The following is a 25584-nucleotide window of genomic DNA, read 5'->3' on the forward strand; positions in this document are numbered from 1 at the left end:
TTGCTATTTGGGGCTAATGACTTTGACGTTATCGAATTTCTTCTCTCGCCTGTTTCGATTGGAACAGCCGAGCGATGGCTATGACGTCAAAAGGCGAGTGTAGGTCACGTGAGGCATGAAGAAAACCACGATGTAGTCACTTCTTCATCGTTTTAATTCACTAAAGTGCTAAAGCCATCCTGCCTCAAGAGCCAGCCTCACAGCGAGTGAAGAAGCAGTGATTATATTGCAGTTTCTCCATGTCTCACATTGCCTGTACTGACCTTTGACATCATAACCACTGCTCAGCTGTTGAAACAAACAGGTGAGACTCATCTTGGGTGCACCTGCACGCCTATGTGGAAGCAGTATGCCATGAAACTGGCCAACGTCCCTTATACAGCTGGCGCTTTAAAACAGAGGCTATCAGGTTGAACTGCAAGTTCTCCTGCCATGTCTTGTTGTTTGAATGAAAGCAAAGGAAAAGAAGCAGGTGGTAAAAAATCAAATTGTGCTGCTGTCATTTTCTTTTATGTTTTCCTACATTTGCATGGAACAAAAACAGCTGGAGAACCACTTGCCACGGCCGGTCCAGCTGCTGTGCGAGAAGTCCAGCCTTGAGGCAGTGGGCGTGTCGGCCGAACGTTATGCTAAGAATCCTTTCCACGAGACACACATCCGACTGGCCACGCTCAGTCATGGGGAGGTGTACCACGTACCCCTGTTTGTGGCCCACCATTCAAGGATCTACCTGCAGCCAACATCGGTCACCAGTGACTGTGCAGGGTGGGGCCCCTTAGCACAATGTCCTCCGCAGCGTCCTGTGCTTGTTTTCCGCTTTTAGATGCTGCTTGCTATTTGTATTCAAAAAATTTTTTTTTTGGTCAAAATAATTTGAGCAGGCCTCAAGAAAGCAAATGAAAGTTTGGCAATGCGAAACACAAACTGTTAATTTTCCACAGGCAGCAAAACTTTACGGAATGTGTGTGTGTTGAAAAAATATTATTTTTGACAATTCACTAGCTAATCACTTGAAATGCCTGTCGGTATAAGAGAACATGCATGCCCCATCCAATAATATCAATACTAGGCAATTAGGTTGCGAGGAAATGCTACAATAAATTTGTTTCCAAGCGCACACGTGCCATACTGTACAGGATTTTTTACAAAGCACCATAGTGGTTGGAACTCATTTGTCAGGTTTGTCAGGTAATTACACGAGAAGTCATGGGATCATATATAGTATTTATTATTATTATTTTTCAAACAAGCACGCGGCACTAGAAACCTAGAAAATGATATTTTAAGGGGTAACAAAATCTGTGTACATGTCTATATCAAAGGATTTGCTGCCAGGCTTATTCTGTTCAGAAATATTATTTACTGTGCTCAATGGCTACATAAGAAAGCACCGCAGGTGCAGTATGAAAGTTTTTCTGAAATTAAGAAATTACCTTGCAGAAAAAGCTGCGAGTTCATTATGTACACAATTGCATACATACCTAGCATCTGAAAGCATTAATCTTGGGAACTTTACCAGAATAGATTTGGACCTTCATGTCTTCGAGATGTGTGTGGGTGGATTGCATAAAGTCTTGCATGTACTTGCGTCTCCTTTTTTTTGGGGGGGTAGAGCACATATTGTTTTTGTAAAACTTTCAAACAGCTCTATGAAATTTAAACAGCTATAATACTTTCTGGGGACTTGCTGACAGTTACAAATAGGCAGCAGCACACTACAGTCTTTGAAGCTATTCTCTGAGAACATTGTTGGTTCTTTTCGCTTTCTTTTGTATCCTGTTGCAATAACCAACGTTTTTCTCAGCTGCTGCATTTTTCCGGCATGTTTTCACAAGTCTGTGAAGCCCTAGTTCAGCCTTTGCTTTGGTATCACAGCATGGCAAAGTCATTAGGGGGTGTAGCTTAGTCTAGGTGTTATTCCATGAGCCTACAGTACACAAGCAAACAGGGTACTCATTCCTGTTTGTTTCTGCACTGTTATCTTGCATAGTTATGTGGAAAATCTTGGGGCTCTACACATAGGTTTGCACTTTGACCCCGTATTTGGACGATTCATTTCTTCCAGGTACGAGCCCTCCACAGACGGTCTCTGGTCGCAGGACATTGTCCTCTGCAACAAGAGTGCCAAATTCCTCAGCTGCAAGTCAAAGGACCCTCGGGAAAAGTGTCCTTTTTGGATAAAGGCAAGTCTTGGACTGCTCTCCTCTCTATGTAGCTGTGCTGTGCATGGAGAGAATAGCCCATGTGTATTTTTTTTTTATGTTGTTTCCTGCACAGTTAAGAAAGGATGGCAATGCAGTGCTTTTCACTGGGATATAGGGATGCTCTGATATGCTAGGCTTACTTTAAGAATTTCATGCAGTTAACCTCTTGGAAAGTAAAGTAACATCATGATTGCTCATCCACCCTTAAATTATTGTAAAGTGTGAACTTTGTGTATTTTGCCTGGCTTGCATATGTCTGTAAACGTGGATTCAGGCATAAAAATGACCAGGGTAGCCACTTGGCATGCACACGAATGTCGAAGCATGGTACGAATGTCGAAGCATGGCATGTGCCATTTCATTGGCTTTTGATCTCTATTTTCCTCCTACCGTTGGCCTTACGATTGCATCATTGCATGTTGCTCACTTTTGAGAGATCTCGTATTGTGTTTGCGCTACGATGCCATCCTGTGATGAGTATCTTGCCAAGGATTCAAGGAAAAAGTTTACTACTGTACGGGAAATGAGTGAAGGAAATAGGAGCAAGGATATAATTGTGAATGAACTACAATGCACGCTGCAACAAGGGCAAGTAAAAGAGGACTGCTACAATGTCGAAAAGCAAGCTGTAGAGATACATTCTTCTTTTTCGACTCACTAGAGCTGAAGGGAAAGGAAAACAATGGTAACTTGTATTTGGTTCAGCTTATATGCATCAATATATGGTAACCTGTGCCTGTAGAAAAAGTAAACTAACAAGCAGCTTTGTGGCAGTTCTATGCACTGGCTTGCTGTCTCGTGGTTTTAAGAAAGGGCATAATCGCATGAAAAGAAATATTGCTTTTTTTGTTGTTGCGTCTGTGTGCTGCTGATGTGTTCGTGTGCTACACTTACCACATCAGTTTTAAAACGCCCAGACTTATCTATTGCACTTTGCCACTGTAGCCACACTAATGTAGTTGCCCATGAACACACCGTTTTCTTTACTGTTATTAATCAGTCCACTGAAAACCCTGCAGGTGGTGTGCCAGGAGAGTCGGGATGCTCGCATGGCATCACTGGGAACCATGCTGGTGCCAAACTGCACCTTGCACATCGTGCCACCCATTCTGATTCACAACTCTCTGCCATACCCTGTTGAACTGCGAATCACGGTAAGCTTTGGCCTCCCAAAAGCTGTACAGTAATGTAGTTATCCTATTTCATGCACTACTCTGTTCAGTTCCTTTCATCTTTTATTGTATTTGCTTTAAAATATTTACTCCAACTTTTATGCAGAAACTGGCACAAGAAATCAAGCTTGAAGAAGGGGACTCAGCTCCTGTCTTCTCTGTGTCGCCAAATGATACTGAAGAAGTCTCCATTGAGGTGCGTGTTTGCTGTCTTAGTGTCGGCTGTTGCCTAATGTGTCTCTTGGTTCTCCACTGAGCTCTGCGAAATTCATTTTTACAATCCTGCACTGTAACAACACTAGGGAAATGAAAATTAAAGTTGAAAGCAAACAAGTGAGGATAAGCAAACGAAGAGGGAAAAGCAATAGGCAAAGTTGAAGTGACTGAAGGTGTGCTGAAAGTGGGCCGATATTTTGTGCTCGGAAAGTTTGCAAACTTGTGTACGCTATGCCTTGTGATCTCAGATGCACCAAGATTAATGGAAGAATTTTAACATAATGATGATGCACAAAAAGAGCAATCTAAACTACCTGAATAATGCATAGACACATTGGTTTACTGAATGTTGCCTAAGAGGTTGACCTACGAGGATCCTTCCTTACTTGGTTTTTTAAGCACACAGTTACCTGACTTGTTAATTGAGCATAAGCTTTCTAAAGCAGTACTCTACTGATATACTGATTGGGTGTGCTCATAATCTGAAAACCACCCTTGGAGTACCCTCTACTTTGTGGTAGCTGTGAAAGGCAACATTCTTTGGCACTTGTGGTGCATCCCTTCATCTCTAGACATGAGCACTTTGTATCACACATGTTAATGTTTAACTACCTATAGAGGCTTATAGAACAAGATAGTCTGTGGCTGTGGCATTGAAGCAGCAATTGCTCGTCCCCCTGTGTATGTTCCCCTTTTAAATAGTTGCATGAGCAGCGTGCTGAAACAGCGGATAAGGAGAAATGCGCTGTTTGTAAGTTCAGCGCTGACTGATAGCTCTGAATTAGTGCTGCCAGTCTGTTCCCCTTGTCTCTTCGTGTACTAGCTTGTTCGTGCCATGTCTTGTCCACGGAGGCTTACATACCTCTCATGTTGACTGTGGCTAGGTTCCCTACTATCTGGGCTGCTCATGGAAGGGCCGGGCAGAGCTGTCAGCAAGTCTGGATGAGGGCAAGACAATCAGCATGCAGCCACAGCAGACCCTGCCTGAGCGGATGCACCGCCAGCTGAGCATCGCTACCCACCTGGCCACGGAGAAGAGCCTCGAGCTGTTCCTCTACTCACCTTACTGGGTCATCAACAAGACGGGCCTTCCACTGCAAATTAGGGTCAGCGTGCCTTTTGTCACGAACCGCCAGGGAGCATTAGCACCTGCAGCTAACATGTCTGGTGCAGAAGGGAAATCGGGGGGGTCAAGTTTTGGCATCTCCCTGGAATCAAAGCAAACGTGTCAACCACTAAGTCATGCTATTGACTTTCTTTTTGACATTGCCTACATTGCTCTTATTCTGATCTGTGTCAAGCACTATCATGTATGCCATTCTGAAGTGCACTCATTGGTCACCAGGGAAGCCTCTAGTTAAAAGTAACACATTATTCTGAGCATCACTCACCTTGCATCACAGAAGATGTGTGCTTAAACAATCAAGACCTAGTTGCTTCAATACCAGGTTAGCAAATCATAAAAGTTCCTGCATGAAAAAAATTGCAGGCCAGGCTTCTACTCCGTGCTGCACAAGCGATATCGCTGACTTTTAACTTGTATGTTTTCTGTCCTTGTCAGTAATCAGAAGTGCTCGGTGAAGAATGCAAGCACATTGTGCTTGTGGCACTGTCATGTAGCCAGTGGCTAGACAATCCAGTGATCGCATACCAAAGCTCACAGTCATGACAGCAGTCTTTTGCATTTACTGATGTAGGCATTTGGGCTAGTTGGTAGTTTGTACGCACAATAGTTTCCTGTGCAACATCAGTACAGGGAAAAAAGTCGCATCCTGCACTGATTTTGGTAGTTTACAAAATGCTTGATGTTTATAATGAAGCATTCAATGTATCTGCTTCCAGTGTTTTTAAATCAAGTGATTATGTTTCTCTTTAGAGCCTAGTTGTTGGCTGATAACTTGTACAAAAGGGCAGGAGTTGAAATTCTTCTGTAACACGAGCATATCTGTGAATGTTTTGAGTGTACAGTCGACTCCATATAGGACGAACTTTAAGGGACCAGAAAATTTGTTCGTTTTAACAGCAGTGCCCCCAAAAAAGGTGCGTGAGCATGCCAGGTGTGTCCAAATATATGTTGCATGAAAACAATGAATCAAGCAGCCTTTCAGAGAGGATAATTGCATATAGAGCATTTGTTGCACTATGCAAGAAGTGAGCTGAAAACAGAGCTTGAAACAACTTTATGTTATCCTGCTTTAAGAAGGCATTGGTGTAGTTTCACCTTGTTCAACTAGTTGAACTTATCCGAGAATTCATCTTGACCAAGTTTGTCTTGACAGGAGTCTACTGTATGTCAAGTTGAACTGGTGTTTTTTGTATCATTGGGTCAGTTGTAATCATGATTAATATTTGCCCTTGCAAGTGCATATAGTGGATTTTATTGCATTAGGGCATATACTCGCAGTCTGCCAGTGGTCACTTGGCCTCTGTCAAGCTGTGCATGCAGCTTTCTTGCACAGAGAGCCATTATTATTTGCCTGTGTTGAAGATAAATAGATCGCATCAAGCCCCACATCTTAATAATATTTTTTTCTTCCAGGGCTCTAGCTCGGACATTATTTATGACTGCAGTGCTTCCTCTGAGGAATTACTTCTGTTCCGCTTCAAGAAGCGCAAGCACAAGAAGGTACGTGAGAACTGACAAAATCGAGCTCATTTTCGTTTAGTTGTGGGCTAAAGCTTGAATGGATGAAAACTTTTTCATTGTTAATTCAAATGAGAACGGATACAAAATTCACTGTTTGGGAGGCTGAAAAGAGGGCATAGAATGCCCTCATTATGTGTCAGCACTCTCTCCCATTTCCAGTGACTCTCAACACAAAATGCAAGCAACGTCAGACAAGAAAGAACATCAGATACCAAGATGGTTGCAAACGCTATGCATCTGGTGGTGGTGGTGGTAATAATAATAATAATAATAATAATAATTATAATAATAATAATAATAATAATAATAATAATAATAATAATAATAATAATAATAATAATAGAAGAAGAGCTATTTCTAAAGCAATGGAAAATATTTTTCAATCTTTGTATTTATAATTTTTAACATTTAATGGTAATGACAACATTGTGATGGCTGAAAAGTCTGTGGCCTTGGATTGCTTCACTGTGGAAGTGCTACAGAGCCTATAGAGCAGCCTCTGTTATAGAGTAGCCTCATGGCTTCTCAGATACCCTCACAACATCATAAACTGTACCACCTATGGTAATGGTTTCCACTCCGTACTTTTCAGTTACTGAGAAAGAGTGGATGAGTGTTTCTGGCTGCATATATGTATAAGATGTACGAGAGTGCCCTCAGGTTACAGGCCTATGCCATGAATAGTAGAGGTCTTGACATTTGTCTGAAGTGTTGCCATGATGAAGTAGTAATTGCTAGCAGTGTAATGCAAGACTAGTCTCATCAGCACCTGGCAACAGACTCATCTTTTCTGTTTTAGTGTGCCATATTTTTAATCTTACTCAAGTTATGAATTCTGCAGAAAGCTAGTGCGTGTCTGCCAGTCGATTTGCCCTTGGCCTCAATGTCAACTTTGTGGGAAAACGTAGTCAATAAATAGGTGCATGTTAACATTTACTCTTTTTTTGTGTCTGTGGGCAAAGGCATGTCGCCAACAAAATTAGTGAATATCTTCTCCCAAGAACATGATTTCTTAATCTTGATTGACTTAAGTTACTACGTATTTATTGACCCATGAATGAATCTTCAGAACTCAACAGGTTCTCAAGTTCTTTTAGTGTGATATAGCATTATTATGCTAGGCTGAGTGTCAAAATCCTACTTATCATTGTTTTTGTGCAGCTTTATCTTTTGCCTGCAGCTTATGTGAATGAGCTTCCATCGTATATACTACAGAAAAAACTCTCTATAGGCATTATTAACAAAAAGGAAAACAAACCTAACACCTGTTTGATCAGTTTCTTTTTTGTTTGTGGTTCTGTGACTACCTTCTAAGTGGCATTCTTCATACATACCCTGGCTTTCTTTTCCTGCCTTTCCAGGCCAAACTACGTGTCTACAACTCCAGTTGGTCATCGTCCTTCTGCCTGGACACAGTCGGCAACAATGGAGTGGCCATGTGCAAGGACAAGGAAAGGAACAAGAAATACAGGGTGTGCAGTTTTCCACTACTGTTTGAGGAGGCTCTTTGAACTGAAAGTTTCACAACACCTGTCCCAGAATAGGCCTGCACAATGCTGCCTTACGTGGAGCTGTACTGCTGTCCACTGCTGCAGGAGAGGCACCAAATTCTTTCATTACAGGTTTTTTTCTTTGGAATGGTGCTGAAGACATTGGTACACATAAATCACCACATGGGACTCTCTTCCGCCTTGTAAATAATTTATAATTAAACTTCTTTCACGCTGTTTCAGTTGTGGTTTCAACAGCCAAATGGCGGCCATGATGTTCAGGTCTTGTAAGAAAAACAAGGCCAGCTACATTGTCACTGCCTCATTGCTTTTATTCACTCCTATTGCAATAGCAGCCTGCCTCATAAGGTGGAATGAAAATGAATGGACAAGCAGACGTAATGGCATTGTAATGTGACTGTCATGTCAACTATGACATCATAGCCACTGTTTACATGTTGAAACCGGAACTGCAGTTGCATGGAAGAAAAAAATTCAATTATAAATTATTTGCCTGCAATAGGTAGATTTTTTTCTTCAAGTTGTGCTCACTAATGTCTTGTGCATAATTACAAAGAAAGAGCACATAACTAGAACTTGGTGTCTTTACTGCTTCAGGCATTACTTACCATCGCGAGCGTTACTTTCTAAGGTACCATAAAGATGTTCGTCTTATCATAAGTTTATCTTAACAGAAGTGCATCAAGAAAAGAAATGCTAGGTGTGTCCAAGTATACGAGTATTACATGGAAACACTGAATAAAATGGCCTTTCTGGAAGAGGATAATTGGAAAAAGAGCAATTATTGCTCTATGCATGAAGTGAAGTGGAAAGTTAGTGAGTAAAACAAGCTCATGTTGTCATATGTGTAAACTGCATGGGGCTGATTTTCTTTTTTCACTGCCTCTTCTCTCTCATCCATACCGCAATCTCTTTTTCTGATTTTCTGACACTTTCTTTTGCGTAAAAGCATTTTATATACTAGTTCCTCTTCCCTTGATTGAGCTGTGCAGAAACGCCGCGAGTCCCGTTGCGTGGTGTCGCCGTTGTTTGGAGTCCCTGTGAAATTTCATACCGAAGCAAATGCAAAACAGTTCACCTTAAGCGGATTTTTTTTTCCATTGAATTCTGTGGGAAACCAACCAAATGGTCTCACAATGTGCACCTTATCCGTGAATTCGTCTGAGTTCATCTTGGAGGGAGTGTGCTGTAAATCCAAAAGACTGCTATGTTGCTGATGGAAAGAAAAGCCCTTACTGCTCATGCTGCTCGAGTGTAGTACGTGTGAATTCAAATATGGGAATGGGTCTTTATAAAAATGTGAAAATGCATGATAAATGTTGCAGAACTAGTGGACCGCTTTTGCTGAAACTTCGCTGGTATTTCTTTTACAACTGGAGGAGAATGTCTGACTAGGCTTAAAAACAACTGTATTCAGAAATCGCTTTCAAGTGTGCTTGGCTGTTTTGAGTAAGATGGTTTTTTGTGAAACCTGACACCACTGTCCCCACCATATTTTGTATGTGAACATGTTGATCAGTGCAGGAAGGCAAAGATGGCCAATCTGAAGGGGCGTTCGTGCTTTAAACAGCTGTATGCATTTGTGTAACACAAAACATTTCCAAAATTGTGAAAGTATGTGTTGCATAAGAGTTGGCTTGTATTCCTTGCACTCACAGTGTGATCGAACAATCTGCTTGCATACAGAAAGCTAAAGCTTCCCACTGATGCAATTTTTAAAGCAATGGACTGGTGTGAAATGTTCCAGTGCAGTTTTTTTCATGAGCATGCATTCTTTATGCACTTTTTTCCAAATTGGCAGCTTTTTCTAATGTATCTTATAAGAACTATCATGTCATCAATCAGTCTTGCATATTTTTCGCATCTTTGCAGTTCTTTCTACGGATCCAAATGTCGAACCTGAGTCTCTCCAAGATCATCACCATCACACCTTTCTTTCTTGTTGTAAACAACACAAAGGTATGTTTCCTGTAGAGCCCTGCTGCAGTCATTTCCATCTGTTAATTCATTAATTCAAACAATGAGCAAAAGCACCTATAGCCATCCTTAAACGCTTTGTGTGGAGGATAACATGTGAGGAAGCAAGTAGTCTAAGTCAACATTAGCAGGAAAATGATGCACTTAAGTACAGCATTCTCCAGCAAGTGGCATATCTCTATTAGGATATGTGCCACTTGCAGGTGTGTCACACATTGTTCAATATACCAGGTGTCTCAGGGAAGATGATCAGTAATTTTAAAAATAGGGTTTTTGAGGTAAAGAAGCTTTTTGTGGCATAGCAGTACCAGTGTTGGCGGGCATCAAAAAACAGGCAAATCATGTTAACAAATAAAGTGACTAAATTCTAATAGTTAACTCTTTAATTATTACCAATAGGCACCTGATTGCAATTATAGATTTGTAGCTGGCCGTTAGTAATAACAATATCAGCTTTTAGAATTTCGAAAACGTGATTATCCTGTGGCTACATTTGGCTACATCGTGCCAAAATACATTCGCTTTCGAAAAGCATGCAGGCAAAGCAACCCCTCCAGTGATCGTAACTAGTCAAAATAGCCAAATTTCAGCATTGTTTTATTCGGGACTGACTATTGAATTCGTTGTATGTGTATGAATATATGTATGCTGTAACATCATCATTAATTTTTCAGCCAGGGAACATACTAGAAGTTATTTTTGCTTGCACCTGAATCTTGAGCCTAAGTGAGTAGTGCACTAATGCAGCTGTGTCGTGTCGTACCTTGTGACAGCACTACTTCCGGTTCATGGAGCAGAACGAGGCTGCTGACCTTTGGTTCGACATTGGCCCGCACGAGGTATGCACCTTTGCAAGTACGCATGCTCAGCTTTGCTCATGGGCAGACTGCAGTGGCAGTAGACTTGCAGCATTTCAAACCCGGGTAATTTGTACTCTCAGTTAATTCAAACAAATTTCAAAATTTTGGCTGGCTGGCTATATATTTTCAATGTATTTTAAAGCCGCTAAATTTGTACCGCGATTTCTCTTAAATTCGGTCAATTCAGACTTTTTGTTTTGCTCCAACACTCCCAGCACGCGAAAGAGCGGCGGCTGAGGTCGGATACACCAGGTCTGTGGCATCGCATGGGCTGCAAATTTGGCCTCTACAACCAGTTAACTCAGACGTTGTGTGCCGGGGGGGCTGTGTTGATCGGAGTCGCCTCGTCGCTCTGTTGCCAGGTAGTTTCATTTTCTGAACTTCGTTATCAATCCACGACGATTGCAGCTGTCGGTTGTGGTTTGGATGCTAAGTGGCTCGTCGCTCGCCATTTTTTTTTCTTTTAGAAGCGTCTCACCATTCCAGCGCGAATGTGCACTTTCCTTGCCTATGTCCGCGTGGTCCTGTGCGTCGATAATGCGCACTCATCACGAGCTGCTTGTTTTGTGGCGAAGCCTCCTTACATAGGCACCACTGCTTGTGAGGAAACTCCACCGCTACTGCATTGCACTTGTGAAGGAGGCCGCCTATTTTGGAGCAGTTCTGCTTTGATATTACCAACAGTGGGCAAGCAGTACAGCATGACAGAATTCCGGATAATTGCCATTGCCGCGCAGTCTTCACCAAGAGAATTGCCTATATTTTTCATCATTTAAATTTCCTGCAGTGTGAAGCTGTTTCTGAAATTGTTTTTTGTAGCCATTGGTTTATTCGACATTAAGATAATTCTGCCCTTTCTTCCAGCTCTTGAGGTCTTAATGTGGTTTAACTTTATTGGGAAAGCAGTGTAGTATTGATAACTTTTTTTCAACCACACTTGAGTAAACATGTCACTGCCTTTCACCCATATTTTATGTTGAGCTAAACTTTTTGCTGCATTTGCATAGAGAAATAGATCCAAAATACTCTTTGTCTGTATAAATATCCATAAAGCAAATCACATTTAGTTTGGATCATATTAAGGTGGACTTCTGATAATTCAAATGAAAATCTCTGGTCTCTTGAAGTTTGAATTAATGAGAATCTACTGTATCTTTTTGCAGCAGCAGCTTTGATGTGCAAAGGAGTGTGGGTCACACTCAGAATTTTGAAGCAGAGCTTTTTTTTTTTTTTTCACATAGCCCCAGTTGACTTGGAAATAGTGGCCAACCAGAAACCATGAGCAATCATACCACAATAATGCATTTTTTTTGTTTGATCTTTCCAACATGTGCTCAGACTTCCTGTTAATACTGCTGGCATTCATCCTGCAGCCCTTGCAACCCTTCTGGCAAGAGTTCTGCCATCTTGGTTTGGTCAGCTGTGGTATATAATGAAGTATGCCTTGCAGAGAGAGATGGAGAGGTAAAAAGGAAGGCATCAGGGTTAACCAAACAGTACCCAGTTGGCTACTGCTTGCAGAATTTCATGTAAGGTCAACAGGCTGTTTCATTTGCTGACCGTGCTTGAAGAACTCGAGTGAAAAAGAAGGCACAGTGTCATTTACAGCAGGCAAAAGTGGACCAAATCAGGTATCCCTGTGTGTGAAGGATGTCTGAAACACTGCTATAAAATGGAGTTGTCAGCAGGGATGAGCACCACTCTGATAGGGTTTACATTTATCACGATGTGTAAGGATCGTGGTTTGTACCTTCTACCATGCGAGTGCCTGGGAAATGCACAGCCGGCTGTAGCAGTGCTGTCTGTGTGTGTGTGTGGTTCTGCAGTGCCTCCCGTTTTGGCCAGACACGGACAGCATGAAGATGTACCTGCGCCACAAGGACAGCAGCGTCACGTCCCAGCACTTCCACTTTGGGCAGAGCCAGAACACCGTGCTACGCATGGACAATGGGGCAAGTGTCTCCTGTTGAGTAGAACAGAAGTGCAGGGGCTGCAGGGTTTCTTGCAGTGTCAAAGGCATAGTCCAAAGACATCAGGGAAAGGCCAATTTGCCAAAGCTCTCTATTCTTTAATGCGATGTCAAATTGGATGCAACTGCAGTTAATGCAGCCTGTTTGGTCACTAGGTGCACTAGCTATTAACGCCGCTGTAGTAATATGTATAGCAAGATTTTTCTTGTAGTGCAATTATGCTGAATTTTTACCTAGTTCAACCATGCATATGCATGGCCCTGTTAGTGTCATTGTTTTCCCAGCTGTCCATTATTTTACGCTTATGATACTCTGGTATTTTTTTTTTTCTGTCAAATTTGGATGAATTGAACAAAAATTTGCTGTGCAGGGTTAATTCAAGCAGATTTACAGTGTATTTTGAGCAGCTTTAGGTTTTAATGAAGCCTTCTTGCTGAAAGCTGAATGGGAACCATTTACTGCCATCATGAGGGGTTCAAAAGTCTTGACATGTTGGCTGTAATGGCCTAATGTACGGATTTTTTTTTTTTTTTTGAGGATCGCTGCATATATGCAGGTGCATTTGGTTCATTTGTCTCAGGCGAGAAGTACCTCTAGTGCTGATATGCACTGCAGGCCAGATTGTCTTTAAAATATCTTTTTGAAGTGAGTCTTAATGAAACCAGAAGGGTTGTACACAAGAATTCTTTTTGTTGGCCTCTCGGCTCAATAGTGTTCTGAGTAATTTGTTCATGTGCTCTGCTTTTGAAGCCTGCTTGACTTAAAATTATTCAAAGAATGCTGTGCGTGAGTGAGCGTGTTAGAAAATGCATTTGTTTTAATGAGAAGAATGCAAAAATCAAGTGAGATTGAGGAAGAGGAAAACGAGAAAGCCAGCAGCGAGGAGCATTTGTTTCAACTGTGTTGCACAGATCTTTGATGTCGTATTCTTTATATAGTACATGACTGAATACAACCCTTAGAAGTGGTCGTGCATCTTGCTGAATTTGTCTTTGACATTGCTAGAATGTGTTGAAGAGAATTCTCAGAAGTAAGTATTTCAAGCTTTGACTTATTTTTGACCTCTTCTTAGCTGTTGTTGTAGTAGCTGTACTTTGGAGGTTGCACTAACGGTTAAATTGTATATTAGAGGCCATCCTGCATCAGAGGTTTTCTGTGCTCTAGCACTGACTTCTTTGTTTTCTTTAACATGCAGTCTGCAGTGTGCGTGGAGGTCTCTGGCGGCATCACTGGTCCCATGAAGATATTGCTGTTTTCATACAGCAATGGTGATGCTCCCGTAAGGGTGGAAAACTTGTGCGAAGACCTCTTCTTGAAGATTCACCAGAAGTAAGATGCCGTGTTTCCTTTCAGTCTGACAGTTCATTCAAAGCTTCTGTACAGCTGTTCTGTGGAGGTGTTGGGGAGCTGCTGTGGAGTCAGCATTTGAACATTGTGATTGCGGTGGTCGTTATTTAGGCATGCACCGATGCCGCACTGAACATAGAGAACACTGGGGGCAATCTTAGATGCACACAAGCAGTAACTGACTGCATACATGTTGCACTGTTTCTGTCCCATGGCCAGTGTGGTAATTTGATCTCCCACCCAGGTGCCTGGGCCAGGTAACCCTGTTGAGCCCATACCAGTCAGTGTTGTACACCTGGGACGACCCAACATTGGAGAGGACGCTCATGTGGAACGTCTACAACCGCAAAAAGCCAGGATTCATTGCACACATACAGCGGGTGGGTCCCTTTTTGCTTGCAGCCCTGTGGCGTGAAGCCTCAAAATTGTGCGTTCCTGTGACACCTCTTGTATCATGTACCTGGGTGCAAGTTTTGTAGTATTACTGTACTTGCACCCCTGTATTTGTACTTGTACTGTACTGTACTGCAAGTACTGTATTAGTACTCTCATAGTAGATTGAACTGTTTTAACCCATATATGCTGAAGCTTCAGAAATTTAAAAATTATATTTTTTCATGTAAAATGTTTATTTCACTTCTCAGTTCAGACTCATCCTTTTATTGATGGAAACATTTTTCTCAACGCCAACTTCTGAGCCCTCCTACAATGTAAGATACTAGGCAAACTTTGTACCTGTTACATGTGATAAACCTTCTAACATTTGACATCGACTTTAAAATCACACTTCTCGTCACGCACAGTGGTTTCCTTATGACAGTGAGCAAAAATTTTGTTTTTCTTGCAAAATTATGATGTAGCCAGTGGGGTCAAATTTATAAAAAAATAGCATTCAGAGAAGACTGCCATATTTTTTTGAGTGCACACAATGCACAATACTGAACACATACAACATAACTCTTGCACAGGAAAAGTTTAGGCCCTCTTATACCTACGCTAGTGGGCGCAAGGTTTTACACAGTAAACTTTTAGAGTTACTGTGGGAAAAAAAGTGATGTCCTACATGTATGACGCTAGGCATACATGTGGGATAAATTGACTTTTGCATTTACAGTGTACCTTATTTAATGACAGAACAAGGGGATACTATACCATTGTAAAGCAGAACGCTGTACACTATGGCACGATTGGCACTTCGAAGCAGAAAGCTTCAACGTTCAGAACGTGGAAAGAAATAAGCGAGTGAAGCCTGGGAACAGACCACATGTCATTCCATGGTGTTTTGTCCAGATGGCTTCTATAGCATAGTTTTGGTGCATGCCAGTTTTTCAGTCCTTGTCTGGCTCAGTGCTTGTTGGAGAATTGTGATAGAGTAAAGAGGAGGATGGAAAGAAGTTGAACAGGTACCTCAATGCAGGTAAATGTTGCATAGAAAATTATGTGTACTCCTGGCACCACTAATTTTCTTTCCTTCGCCTATCACACCGCTTTTTTAAAAGCAGTGTGACAGTGTACTTTCCCAAGTATACGTTCCTATCTGCAGTACATTTGCTTGTTTGGAATGATGGCTTGCTCTTACTTTAGCACTGCTCTAACCATTTCGGCAGGGGGCCTGCCTGTTTGCTTAGTGTTGTTTTAATCTGACTGATACTTAACTGTTGCATGTTGCGATGGCTCTGATTATTATCTCTCATAAGCTTATCTCTTACAATCTGCATGAACAACAGAAACCGTCGTATTATGCCATGCAACATAATAACCCGTATATCCTAACATGTAGCCCCAAGTAAGTGTCCTGTACTAAGGGTGTACGTTGTGCTCTCGCATAGGATGGTTTTGGCAAGGAGAAAGTTTCATTTCGGTCACTTCGCCCAGCAGTCACGGAAACCAAGAAAACTTCAAAAAAGTCATCTGTTGATCAGAGCAGCACAGATGGTGAGTGTTTTGAGGGTTGTACAAGCTGAAAGATCACTTTATTGAGAAGACAAGGGAAGGGAAAAGAGGGGCTCGTTATGACAAACATGGCGGAAGCCAACAGTCATCAAAGCCAAGAACATAGGGAATGTTTTTTTTTTTTTTTGTGGTGCTCATCAAAAATTAATACGACAGTTATTTTAAACATAATTGATTAGAAAGCAGAAAGCACTACACATAGATACCCCCAAAAGTAGAAGATTGAACAGCCATCGCCGTAGCTCAGTTGGTGGAGCACATGACGCGAAGTTCGGAGGCCGTGGTTTCGGAGGTCGTGGGTTAGGATCCCACCAACGGCATGTCGTTATTTTTTCTTCTACTTTCTAATCAATTATTTTTTAAATAATTGCCATATTAATTTGTCATTGGTGAACACCACAAATTTAAAAAAACGTCCCATGTGCTCCTAGGTATCTGTGACTCCCTCTTGGCTTCCGTCATGCAGTTTTTTGAGAGTTACAGAGTAGAGTAGCAGATCTGACTGGGTGTGCGGTTTTCATAACCGTCGAGTTGCAGGACTCATCTGCAGACGCAAATGTTACTGTTATTCAAGCACTGCATTTCCCAAACCTGCATTTTCTCCTGTCCCCCCACAACTCTGTTTGAGACTGGTTTCTCTAAGTGCTTTGCTGTGCAGCTGACACTAATTACACTGAGCTTAAATCAGCAATAAAGGGAAAGAAAAATAATAGTGGACATATTTGTACTTTCAATAGGCAGGACATTGCTAGTACTCGAAATTGCCAAAAAGAAGGTGCGACTGTTTCATGAAAGGAAAGTTTTGATTCTTGTGGGCTTTGATACTACTACTACAGCTGGTTCCTACTTTGCTTTGACATGTGCATCTGTCATGCAACTTGCAGATGACAGTGAATCTGAAATTGGCCCGCTGCCAAAGAAGACTCGCAGAGACATTGTTGTCGTCTACTGGATTTCGTTTCTGGATCAGAACCAGAGGGTGCTGCTCTTCACTCAGGACGAGAGGGTCTGGAAGCATGCTAGGAAGGTGCGTAACACTGTGGTGTGAGTGTGCACAAATTGCATGTGGTGCTATCAAGTCTTGGTAATTTGAACTCCAGGGGGGCTGCACAAGGGGCTGATGCATTGCCTAGTGTAGGTAACTGCATTGCAGGTGCATCAGCGCGCATTTGCCTTTTCGTGTCTATGCAGGTGCTCAGCACTGAGGGCAAGTGACAGATATGCACTGGCCTCAGATGTGCACCAACATTATGACAGTGTCGCCAGTTCTCTGTGGTCACCATAATAAGCCAGTCCTTTGCCAATACAGGCGCACAGGAAACGTGCATAGCAGGCAATATGCATAGTGTGTACTGGGCAGTATGCATTGCTTGATGCATAATGTGGAGAGGGCAACATGCAGAGTACATGCTGGGCAGTGAGAACACAACCAGTGATAAGCAGTATATGATGATGGTAGAAGGTCACAGGGGATACTGGCAAGCCCTGTGTGCACACCTCACCAGCAACACAGTGATAACCCTGCATTCAAGGCAGACACATGATCAGCTGTCATATGGTTATTGGTGTGTGACCATTTGCTGCTGAGCCGCTGTGCTGGCATGCTTTGTCGACTGGTGCAGGTTGAATGTGCAGCCTGTTCAAATCAACTGTTACATATGCTCGTGTGTTCTATTTACCAAGAGCTTTCACTTATTTAAATACGTATGGTTCTTTCAAGGCTGAAGCATCAGTTTGAATAAATCGGAAATTCGAACTAACGAGATTCTACAGCGAAATACAGTCACTGTTTCAGAAAGGCTCTCAAACCGATAGTCTAATGACTCGATGGAATTGAGAGCTGCTTCACAGGCAGCTTCAATAGCAGTTGAGCCAGTAGCCTGTCAAGTTTGGCACAGTAGCAGCTCTCTTAATATCGAGCGGCTGCAGTATGCGCCTTCAGATCTAGGGCATTCATAGCCATGCTCTCAAGAATGAGTTCATTCCAAGAAGGTCTGCCCTCAGCCATTGAATGGGGCAGGGTAGTAAAGGGTTATCATAAAGTTAGGGCATTAATGAACTTAGAAGTATACCCCATTTCATGGAAATAAAAAATAACACAGCTGGGAAACTGCAGCACACAGAAAACTAGCATTGCCAGTCATACAAAAACACTCGACATCTTCTCACTAAAAAGTGCACGCGTATTACTTCAGTTAATCAAAACCATGCAGTTGATAAATTAGGACTACTTTTAAAATATGAAAGCCTTATTTTTTCAACTTCTTAGTTTAAACCTGTGAACTAACCATTGACGTGCCCGTGAAACCATCGGTGGCAACAGTGACACCCCAAGTACTTGGTGTGGGATTATGGAACCTCTCGGTGGTGATTAATTTTGTCATGTAGCTGTAACTGCTTCCAGTTTGATCGTGTTCGAGAAGCGCCAAGGTTCTCACCTCAATCGCCAAATGAAAGTGCCCTTGTGACACTAGTATAAGCCAAATAGCAGCTTAGGGGATCGGCTCTGTCTCTGGCAGAAATGAACTCTTTCTGGAACCTTCCTCTTGAATGTTTCTCGCCTGATATCCTTCTGTGAGATGGAGTTGTTGTTTAGTCTGCCTGTGGTGGCATGTGTGGCCCCAGGACATGTCAAAGTGTCAGTCAGAGACATTGTCAGTCAGATGTCACGGATATTGCACGGACAAACGTCCATGAGGACAAGCAGAGCAAGAACAGGTTGCACAAGTTCCAAGTGGAACAACTATCAACTCTCAGATTTCAAGAGAAGTGTTCTCAACATGCTGTAAGTCTATTGGTGTCACTGATGGAGGTGGCTGGCGTACATGGGGTAGCGCTGCTGTTGCCACCACTGAGAAGTGGGCAGCATTTCGGGTATTTTGTTTCAGGTTTACCAAACAACTTGTGATAGAATTTGTGATAGTTTCTGTGTAATCAAGAAGTGCATGCACAGTTGACACTCATTGACTCTAACTCACACATCTAGAAATATTGTTAAGTCAAAAGTATATTTCTTGACACACAGTGTACTCCAGTTGGTGCTGTGTGTTCATTAGAGTGTGATTCCTTCTGCAATGGCAGCAGGGCTGATAAGAGACGGGGCATCTGGTAAGGAGCAAGCATCTGCGACAACTTCCACTCCCTGGGAGCAGCATCTGAGCAATGGCAGTGATGGTGACTGCTACTAATGCCAGCGCATTATCAGGACATCAGTGCATTGTTCTCAATCAGCCTTGTTTCTTGCACTGCCATGTCGCTGCACTGGACATTTTTTATATAGTTGAGTGCTCATTTGGCATGGCATAGTTTATGTCGTAGAATAAAGCCTGATAGAAGGCTTGAATTTTTCATAATGCACGATCAGTACACTGAAAATACTCATACTTCACTGATTTCATAACTCTGTTTACCTTGAAAATTTTGTTAGTTTTTACAGCTTTGTGTTTGCAAGGGTTTGCGATAGTAATGTGACGGAGAGAGCACTGCAAATAACCACAGTTTCACAGATATAATGCATGTACACAGTTTGCCAGGTTACCAGGTTACCAGTTGCCACAGTGCAGATTGTCTTTATTCCTTTCTGCTGTCTACAGTTGTTGGCAAAATTTTACAAGATGCGTGTGCTCAGAAACAAATTTATTGTAGCGTTTTCTCACAACCCACTCGGACGGTATAGTTACCAGCAAGGGGAGTATGCATGTCCTTTTATACTTGGAAACATATCAGGTGATTGGCTGGTATGACTGTACCAAAATAATTTTTTTCTGCTGAGCCACATCCCGTAATCTTTGACCACTCATTGCGCATGCTGCATGCCTCATCAGTACCAACTCCTGCAGCTAAAACTTCTCTCCTAGTGCCCTCTGTTGGTGCTGCCTGCTACTAACTAGCACTGCTACCATTTCATCACTCAGGTTTTCGCACCTTTATGCTTGCTTCACACACCACACGACTAGTGGGTACTATCACCACTCTGCATGTCTTGCGCTGTTTATAACAAACGGATCACTTGTAAAACAAAGACGGCTGTCTTGTTGTGATATACAATTTACTTCTGAAGAAAATTTGTAGTTTGCAATTTTACGAAGTTTGTAATACCTCCAGCTACTGCAGTTTGCGAAAACACTACAGTAGTGAATAGATAAAGGTACTGCTGGTTTGTGGAGAATTTTACGAAATTCAAACAGGTGTCTAAAGCTTGCAATAGTTGTAATAAGAGAAGGCACATTAGGCGGCGGGTACCTAGAATATTTATTCCACGCTAAATGTTGCTAGAAATATAGCCGAAGACTCAACTTCTTTTTTCTTTCTTTATTTCTTTAGTACTCCTTTTTCTCTGCTTAACTCACAAATCTTTAACTTTGTTTCCCCAGTGTTCAGCAGTGAGTCACAGTACTTGTTTCCGTTCGGTAAGTGCAGCACTGTTTTTGTTTTTTTCTTTGTTTATGTTTAAAAGACCGTGTTTCGTCCACATTTTTTTGTCAATGTAGCTCCAGCTTCTCTTTGTCCTAGCAGTGGATGCATGCAACTGCTTGGAACTATCAGCATTGCACTTGCTGCTGCAGAGATCTTTGCACTAACATGGTGATTTTATGGGGAAAGCACTGCACTGCACTGTGCTTTAACCTGTCTATTCGATACTCACGTTTTATTTTTGCTATTTTGATATTATCAGAACCGAAAGCATGAAATACAGCCATAAAATTAGCTGACGATTACACTTCTGGGTAATGTCGCCTTTTAGCACAGCGGCTGTGATACTCGAACCATGGGTTACTCCATACGAAACACAGTGCTGAATGAAGATGGCTCTGGGTTTCCGAGCACGTAGTGTTCCACTGCTGATGAGCTTCACCTCCCCATGGGCAAATGGTCTGCACATTTAGAGATGATAATGATGATGTCCATACTGGCAACCTCTTTGGAACTGGTGGTCACGATGTAATGTACAGCCAAAAATAGAAAAAGAAGAGAGTGTGCTACTGTGGTACCATTTCTGGGGAGCTGTGCATACCTTATCGGTGACATCAGCGAGCAGACGACGGCGTGCACTACTCTTCTCTACTCTTCATGCTACCACCGTTTCCTCCTACACTTTCTTCCTCGTGTTCTCTCCACTATTGCTGTCTTTCCTCCTCCACACTTATTTACGCCAAGGTCCAGGCACATCGCTCAACGCAGGAATGGGCACCTAAGAGCTGCGCTCTAAAACATAACAGACCGGTAGGCGGCAATTGCATTTAAATTATTTTAATTAATTCCATTCCCACCTGCCATGGTGTATAGGTTGCCACTTGCCCACCATGGCAGGTGGGCCACCTGCTTTTTCGTGACATGGACGGACGGATGCACGTTTTTCTCGAGAACGGGACCGCTAATGCTATTGCATTATAACAGTAGCCTAATAGGCCACACAAACAAACTCAAACCTACAAGAGAAGAATATCCCGCCTTAGTGAAATTATGTTGTGGTTGCAGGCTGTGGACGGTGAGCTGTCGCAGTTGGAGTGCTTCATGTCCCTGCATGGCGTCGGGGTGTCCTTAGTGAATGGGGCACTGGTGGAGGCGGCATACCTGAGTCTATCGGGCGCTCCTGCCCTGTGGGAGGTGCGCGTCAATGACGCCTGGAAGCCCCTCACCCTGGAGCTGGCTGCCTGGCTTGAGCACCGCTGGACTGCCCGCAGTCGGACTGCTGAGCTGAAGGACTATGTGCAGGTACACATGGAAGGGGCCTGTGATTCCTTTAGCAGTGATGTCGTCTAGCAGCATTTTGGCCACATCTTGTCTCACTAAAATCTACAGAGTGTTCCATATTTATATGCCTGGGTTGTAAAAAATTCTGCTCCCACATCATGTCTCACTGAATTGCACAGAGTGTTCCATATTTATATGTCTGGGTTGTAAAAAATTCTGCTCAAACTACTTGCCTGTTTGGGCTCAAGCACAGATCATAAGGTAGCTTATGATAGCTTATATGTTTTTTTTATAGATAATTTAACATCACAAGTTGCGTGGACTGCCCGGAATCTGTGAAAAACTGGGGTCGTCTGCGCACAGAATTTTCATCAAGTTGAGTGGGATAGCTGATTTGAAAGGCAGCGCCATCTGGCGAACTGCGAGGCAACCAATATCCCTGCCCTCAGAGCTGTGGTAGGTCTCATAGTACTCCACATGGCACAGCCTGTCAAATCTGTTGCTCTGTTCGCCTGGACGAAAATTCTCCATGCAGACTACTGCAGTTTTTCAACAATTCCAGACAAATCAGGCAAGTTCTCATGTTAAATTATTTATAGAAAAACGCAGACTATCATAAGCTACCCTGTGGTCTGTGCTTGAGCAGATATAGACCAAAGGTTTGGGCAGGAGAATATTTCACAACCCCGACATATAAACTCTGAACACCCTGTATATATTGAAAGGCAACGAGTTTGCCCTCTCTGTCGTTTTCTTTCTTCCTCTCTCTTCCTCTACTGGCTTTGTGCCTGCTGTGCACGTCTTTGTTCTCGAAAATGAGTTATCTGGCAATATGTGCACACTTAGACTGCCTGAGCAATTTCTTGCTCCCACCAAAGAATGACTACACGTAAACTGTGTCTGTTTTGCAGGTGGACTTTGAGAAAATGCAGATGTCCAAGCCTTTCTTAGGATCGCTGCAACGCATTTATCATCCGGCCCTGTGGCTGCAATATCGACAGTCAGGCCACCAATCTCTTGTCCTGGCCAGCCTTCACAGGATACAGGTAATGGCAGTATGAAACCTTAAGTTCAGCGTTGACAAATCTGCCATTATGTTATTTAACAGTAGTGGGACACTGTCAATACAGGGACGTAAAATGCTGCATGTAGAGAAGTATAAATTCGGGAGTGTGGATTATTGAAGGAAGAGAACATCTAAAGGTCCATGAAGCTCATCTCAAGATGAAAGGAAATAGGAACATGGCTATAATGAAGCATAGAGCACTGTGGGCATACACTACTAGATATGAAGTAATACGAATACTGTGGAAGAATTAATTGACTCCGGGGCTGACATTTGTGAACGATGTACTCTACTTAAAATCCGATGTGCTACAAAAAGTAGAGACTAAATTAACCAAAGAACGGTTGGCAGATTGGCTCGAGGGGCTCATGAAAAGACTTTTGCAAACGAAGCTGTACATGGGGACTTGGGTTGGTTGCCCTTTTGAAGTATGGGACACACAGAGCAAAATATCATTCGAAAAGGGATGAAGAAAACTGGATGAGAAGAAGTGGACAGTCAAAACCTTCAGGGACATGCACAGCAAAGAAATGAACACTTTGTGGAGGAAAAAAAAGGCCGCCACCATCTGGAAGGCGTCAAAGTAACAAGTGTTAGCTGTTTGGTGTACTAGAAATGATATGAATGAGATTAAAGGGAGGTACATTCATGTCCTTCTTCAAACACATTGTGGTGGTGAACGTATCGGCGAAACAAACGCTTCTGAGAGGAGCTCTGGAGGGAGACGGCTCATTACAGATGGATGGATGGAACATAAGAGCGTCCCCTTTGAAACGGGGTGGATTGCCACCATGCTCGGCTGCGCGTCGTGCACACGTGCCACCTAGCGGAGCGATCGACGCCTAGCGCTATCTATCAAAGAAATTACAATGCACGTCTACCCGTTGTCGAGTTACATCCCCTCAAGATACGTCCTAAATGCAATTTGGCTCGTTTGGGTGTCAGGGGGGGCCTAGAATTCGGCTTGCAGTTCAATATGGTAACGCTTCAAATAGTAATTGCATGTATACAATGTTTACCTATTATTTAATTGTGGTTTTATTTCTATACCACAACCCATAGTGTTTTACTTGCCTACCAAATTCGGTACAAAACTGTCCCCGGATGGGTGCCCCTTGTTGTCGGAGTATATATAGCAGAACGAATGTATAGATACAGAGTGGTCCCATAACGGGACAGTTTTCCTACCTTTTGTAGGATATTTGTTGGGAGGGGTGAGGGGGGAAAGGGATGGGAGGGCACAACTACCTTTTCTTGGATTCAAGAAACCGAAGCTATGCTGCCATTTCGTCCCCTGACGTCATACTCACACAGTTCCACCTCTATCCACCATATTGGACCGGGACGTCATCAGTGGAATGCCGCAGATGGTTGTTTCTGCAATGCTATTGTAGATGGCGCTACAAGTCTCAATGCGCGATGTGCTGTTTTCTAGTTGCTGCCACAGATGGCGCTGTGACCAGGGTGGTAGCAGACCCCACAAAATCTCGAAACGTGATGAGTAAGAGCTAATGCTCTTAAGAGACTAGAAAGCTGATGACAGGCCATATAGGCAACAGCAAGGAGAAGGAAGTTACCACGAACATCAAAAAGAAAGTGGGTGTGCATGAGAGAGCAAACGAACGAGTGAGGTGAACAAATGAATGGTGTAAGCACTGGGAGAAAATGCAAGGACCAAAAGAAAAGGTAGATGAAACTGAACAGCAGAGTCAGTGTCACTGTGCACAGCTGTGCTTTTGTGTCCCTCCCAAGTGCTGACCCTGACTTTTGCGCTACTCCATCAGCTGGACAATCAGCTCCCGGATGCAGTGTTCCCGACGGTGCTGCACCACCGGCCAGCCACTCCCCGGGGGCTCCACTCCCCTTCCTCGACTGTCAGGCCCATGCTGGAAGCGGCCCTGCTGCTTCATCATTCCGACAGGCTCAACCTCAACACTGTCAAGTACGTGCTGTCAGGATCCAGTTGCCTGCCCTGACGCCCATTCACACATGCTTGCTGTCACAATGCATGGTTACTAACAGTGACAGACCCATTCAAATAATATCGAACCCATCCCTTAGGCAGGCACTGTGTTATGCTGCTGTAGTGTTTGCCTCTGGTTATGGTAAGCACGATCCCCAACTTGTTCAGTTATGGTTCTTTATTATTTTGGGGGAGGCAATATTAAATTTTTATATTTACTGCTTCTTGGTAAAATTGTGCAACACTAAACTCTTTCGCACCATTTTAGACACTTAATATCCTTTGTGTTAGGCCCAATATGTGCAATATGGGTAGAATGCTACTATATGCTGTACTGGCCAGAGATTGTAAATACACTGGCCTAACATTGACCCTGCGTTTTGACCAGCAATGAGCAAAGGCCTACCCAGAAGAGCTGGGTGTCATTTTATCTTCATTTTATTCTCATCATCACTATTAAAAAAGGGGGGGTTCAACGTGGCGTGTAGCCAGTGCTCTACAACGAAGCTAAGGCTGGACAAGTTGAAAACTATCCACATGGTCAGTTCCAGTTGCAGATTTGGAGAAGTCAGCCAGCTGCACAACAGAGTCCCAGAATCCAGCACAGAGACCCCCCTCCAAATCTGCGTTTGTAACGCCTGTGCTCCGGTCAGAGCCAGCTGGGTGGTGCTTGCATGCCACTGACTGAGAAAGTACCCAGCATTCCTTGCATTCTCCTGCACACGTTGTTTGCCACGTAACAGAGGACAGTGAGGCTCTGGAAGGAAGTGCGCTGCTGAAAAACATACGTCACTCAAACTTCTGACGAATCTGCCAATTTCGGCGGAGCAGTCCGGACTGGTGCTCAGAGCCATCTTCGCTCGGCAATTGCTCCCAATATGTGATTGGAACAAGTTATCTGTGTTCTTAAACTGCCATTGAAGTAGCCTTGCTCAAAAAAGAGCGAGAACAGTTTATTCAGAAGTGCTTCGAATCCGTGATTAGAATTCTACAATAGTAGCTGG

At 43.0% G+C, this 25584-nt stretch overlaps 1 protein-coding gene across 6 annotated transcripts in view; it reads left to right on the forward strand.

Annotated features, from left to right (window-relative positions):
• Positions 1-25584, forward strand: part of LOC144098908 (intermembrane lipid transfer protein VPS13A-like) — a 105354-nt gene that overhangs the window by 60374 nt on the left and 19396 nt on the right. For 5 of the 6 annotated variants that reach the window (XM_077631853.1, XM_077631856.1, XM_077631855.1 and 2 more), the window contains 18 exons: positions 545-765; positions 2066-2183; positions 3224-3358; positions 3483-3572; positions 4477-4698; positions 6132-6218; positions 7601-7711; positions 9623-9709; positions 10501-10566; positions 12414-12539; positions 13753-13886; positions 14149-14284; positions 15734-15839; positions 16742-16884; positions 20231-20266; positions 21336-21572; positions 22463-22597; positions 24402-24559. In XM_077631853.1, the coding sequence (XP_077487979.1) occupies positions 545-765; positions 2066-2183; positions 3224-3358; positions 3483-3572; positions 4477-4698; positions 6132-6218; positions 7601-7711; positions 9623-9709; positions 10501-10566; positions 12414-12539; positions 13753-13886; positions 14149-14284; positions 15734-15839; positions 16742-16884; positions 20231-20266; positions 21336-21572; positions 22463-22597; positions 24402-24559 (2348 nt within the window). The remainder of the gene's footprint in view (positions 1-544; positions 766-2065; positions 2184-3223; positions 3359-3482; positions 3573-4476; positions 4699-6131; positions 6219-7600; positions 7712-9622; positions 9710-10500; positions 10567-12413; positions 12540-13752; positions 13887-14148; positions 14285-15733; positions 15840-16741; positions 16885-20230; positions 20267-21335; positions 21573-22462; positions 22598-24401; positions 24560-25584) is intronic. The other variant, XM_077631859.1, reaches the window with a different exon arrangement.

The sequence above is a fragment of the Amblyomma americanum genome, chromosome 7 (genome assembly GCF_052857255.1).
Source record: "Amblyomma americanum isolate KBUSLIRL-KWMA chromosome 7, ASM5285725v1, whole genome shotgun sequence".
NCBI classification, from domain to species: domain Eukaryota; kingdom Metazoa; phylum Arthropoda; class Arachnida; order Ixodida; family Ixodidae; genus Amblyomma; species Amblyomma americanum.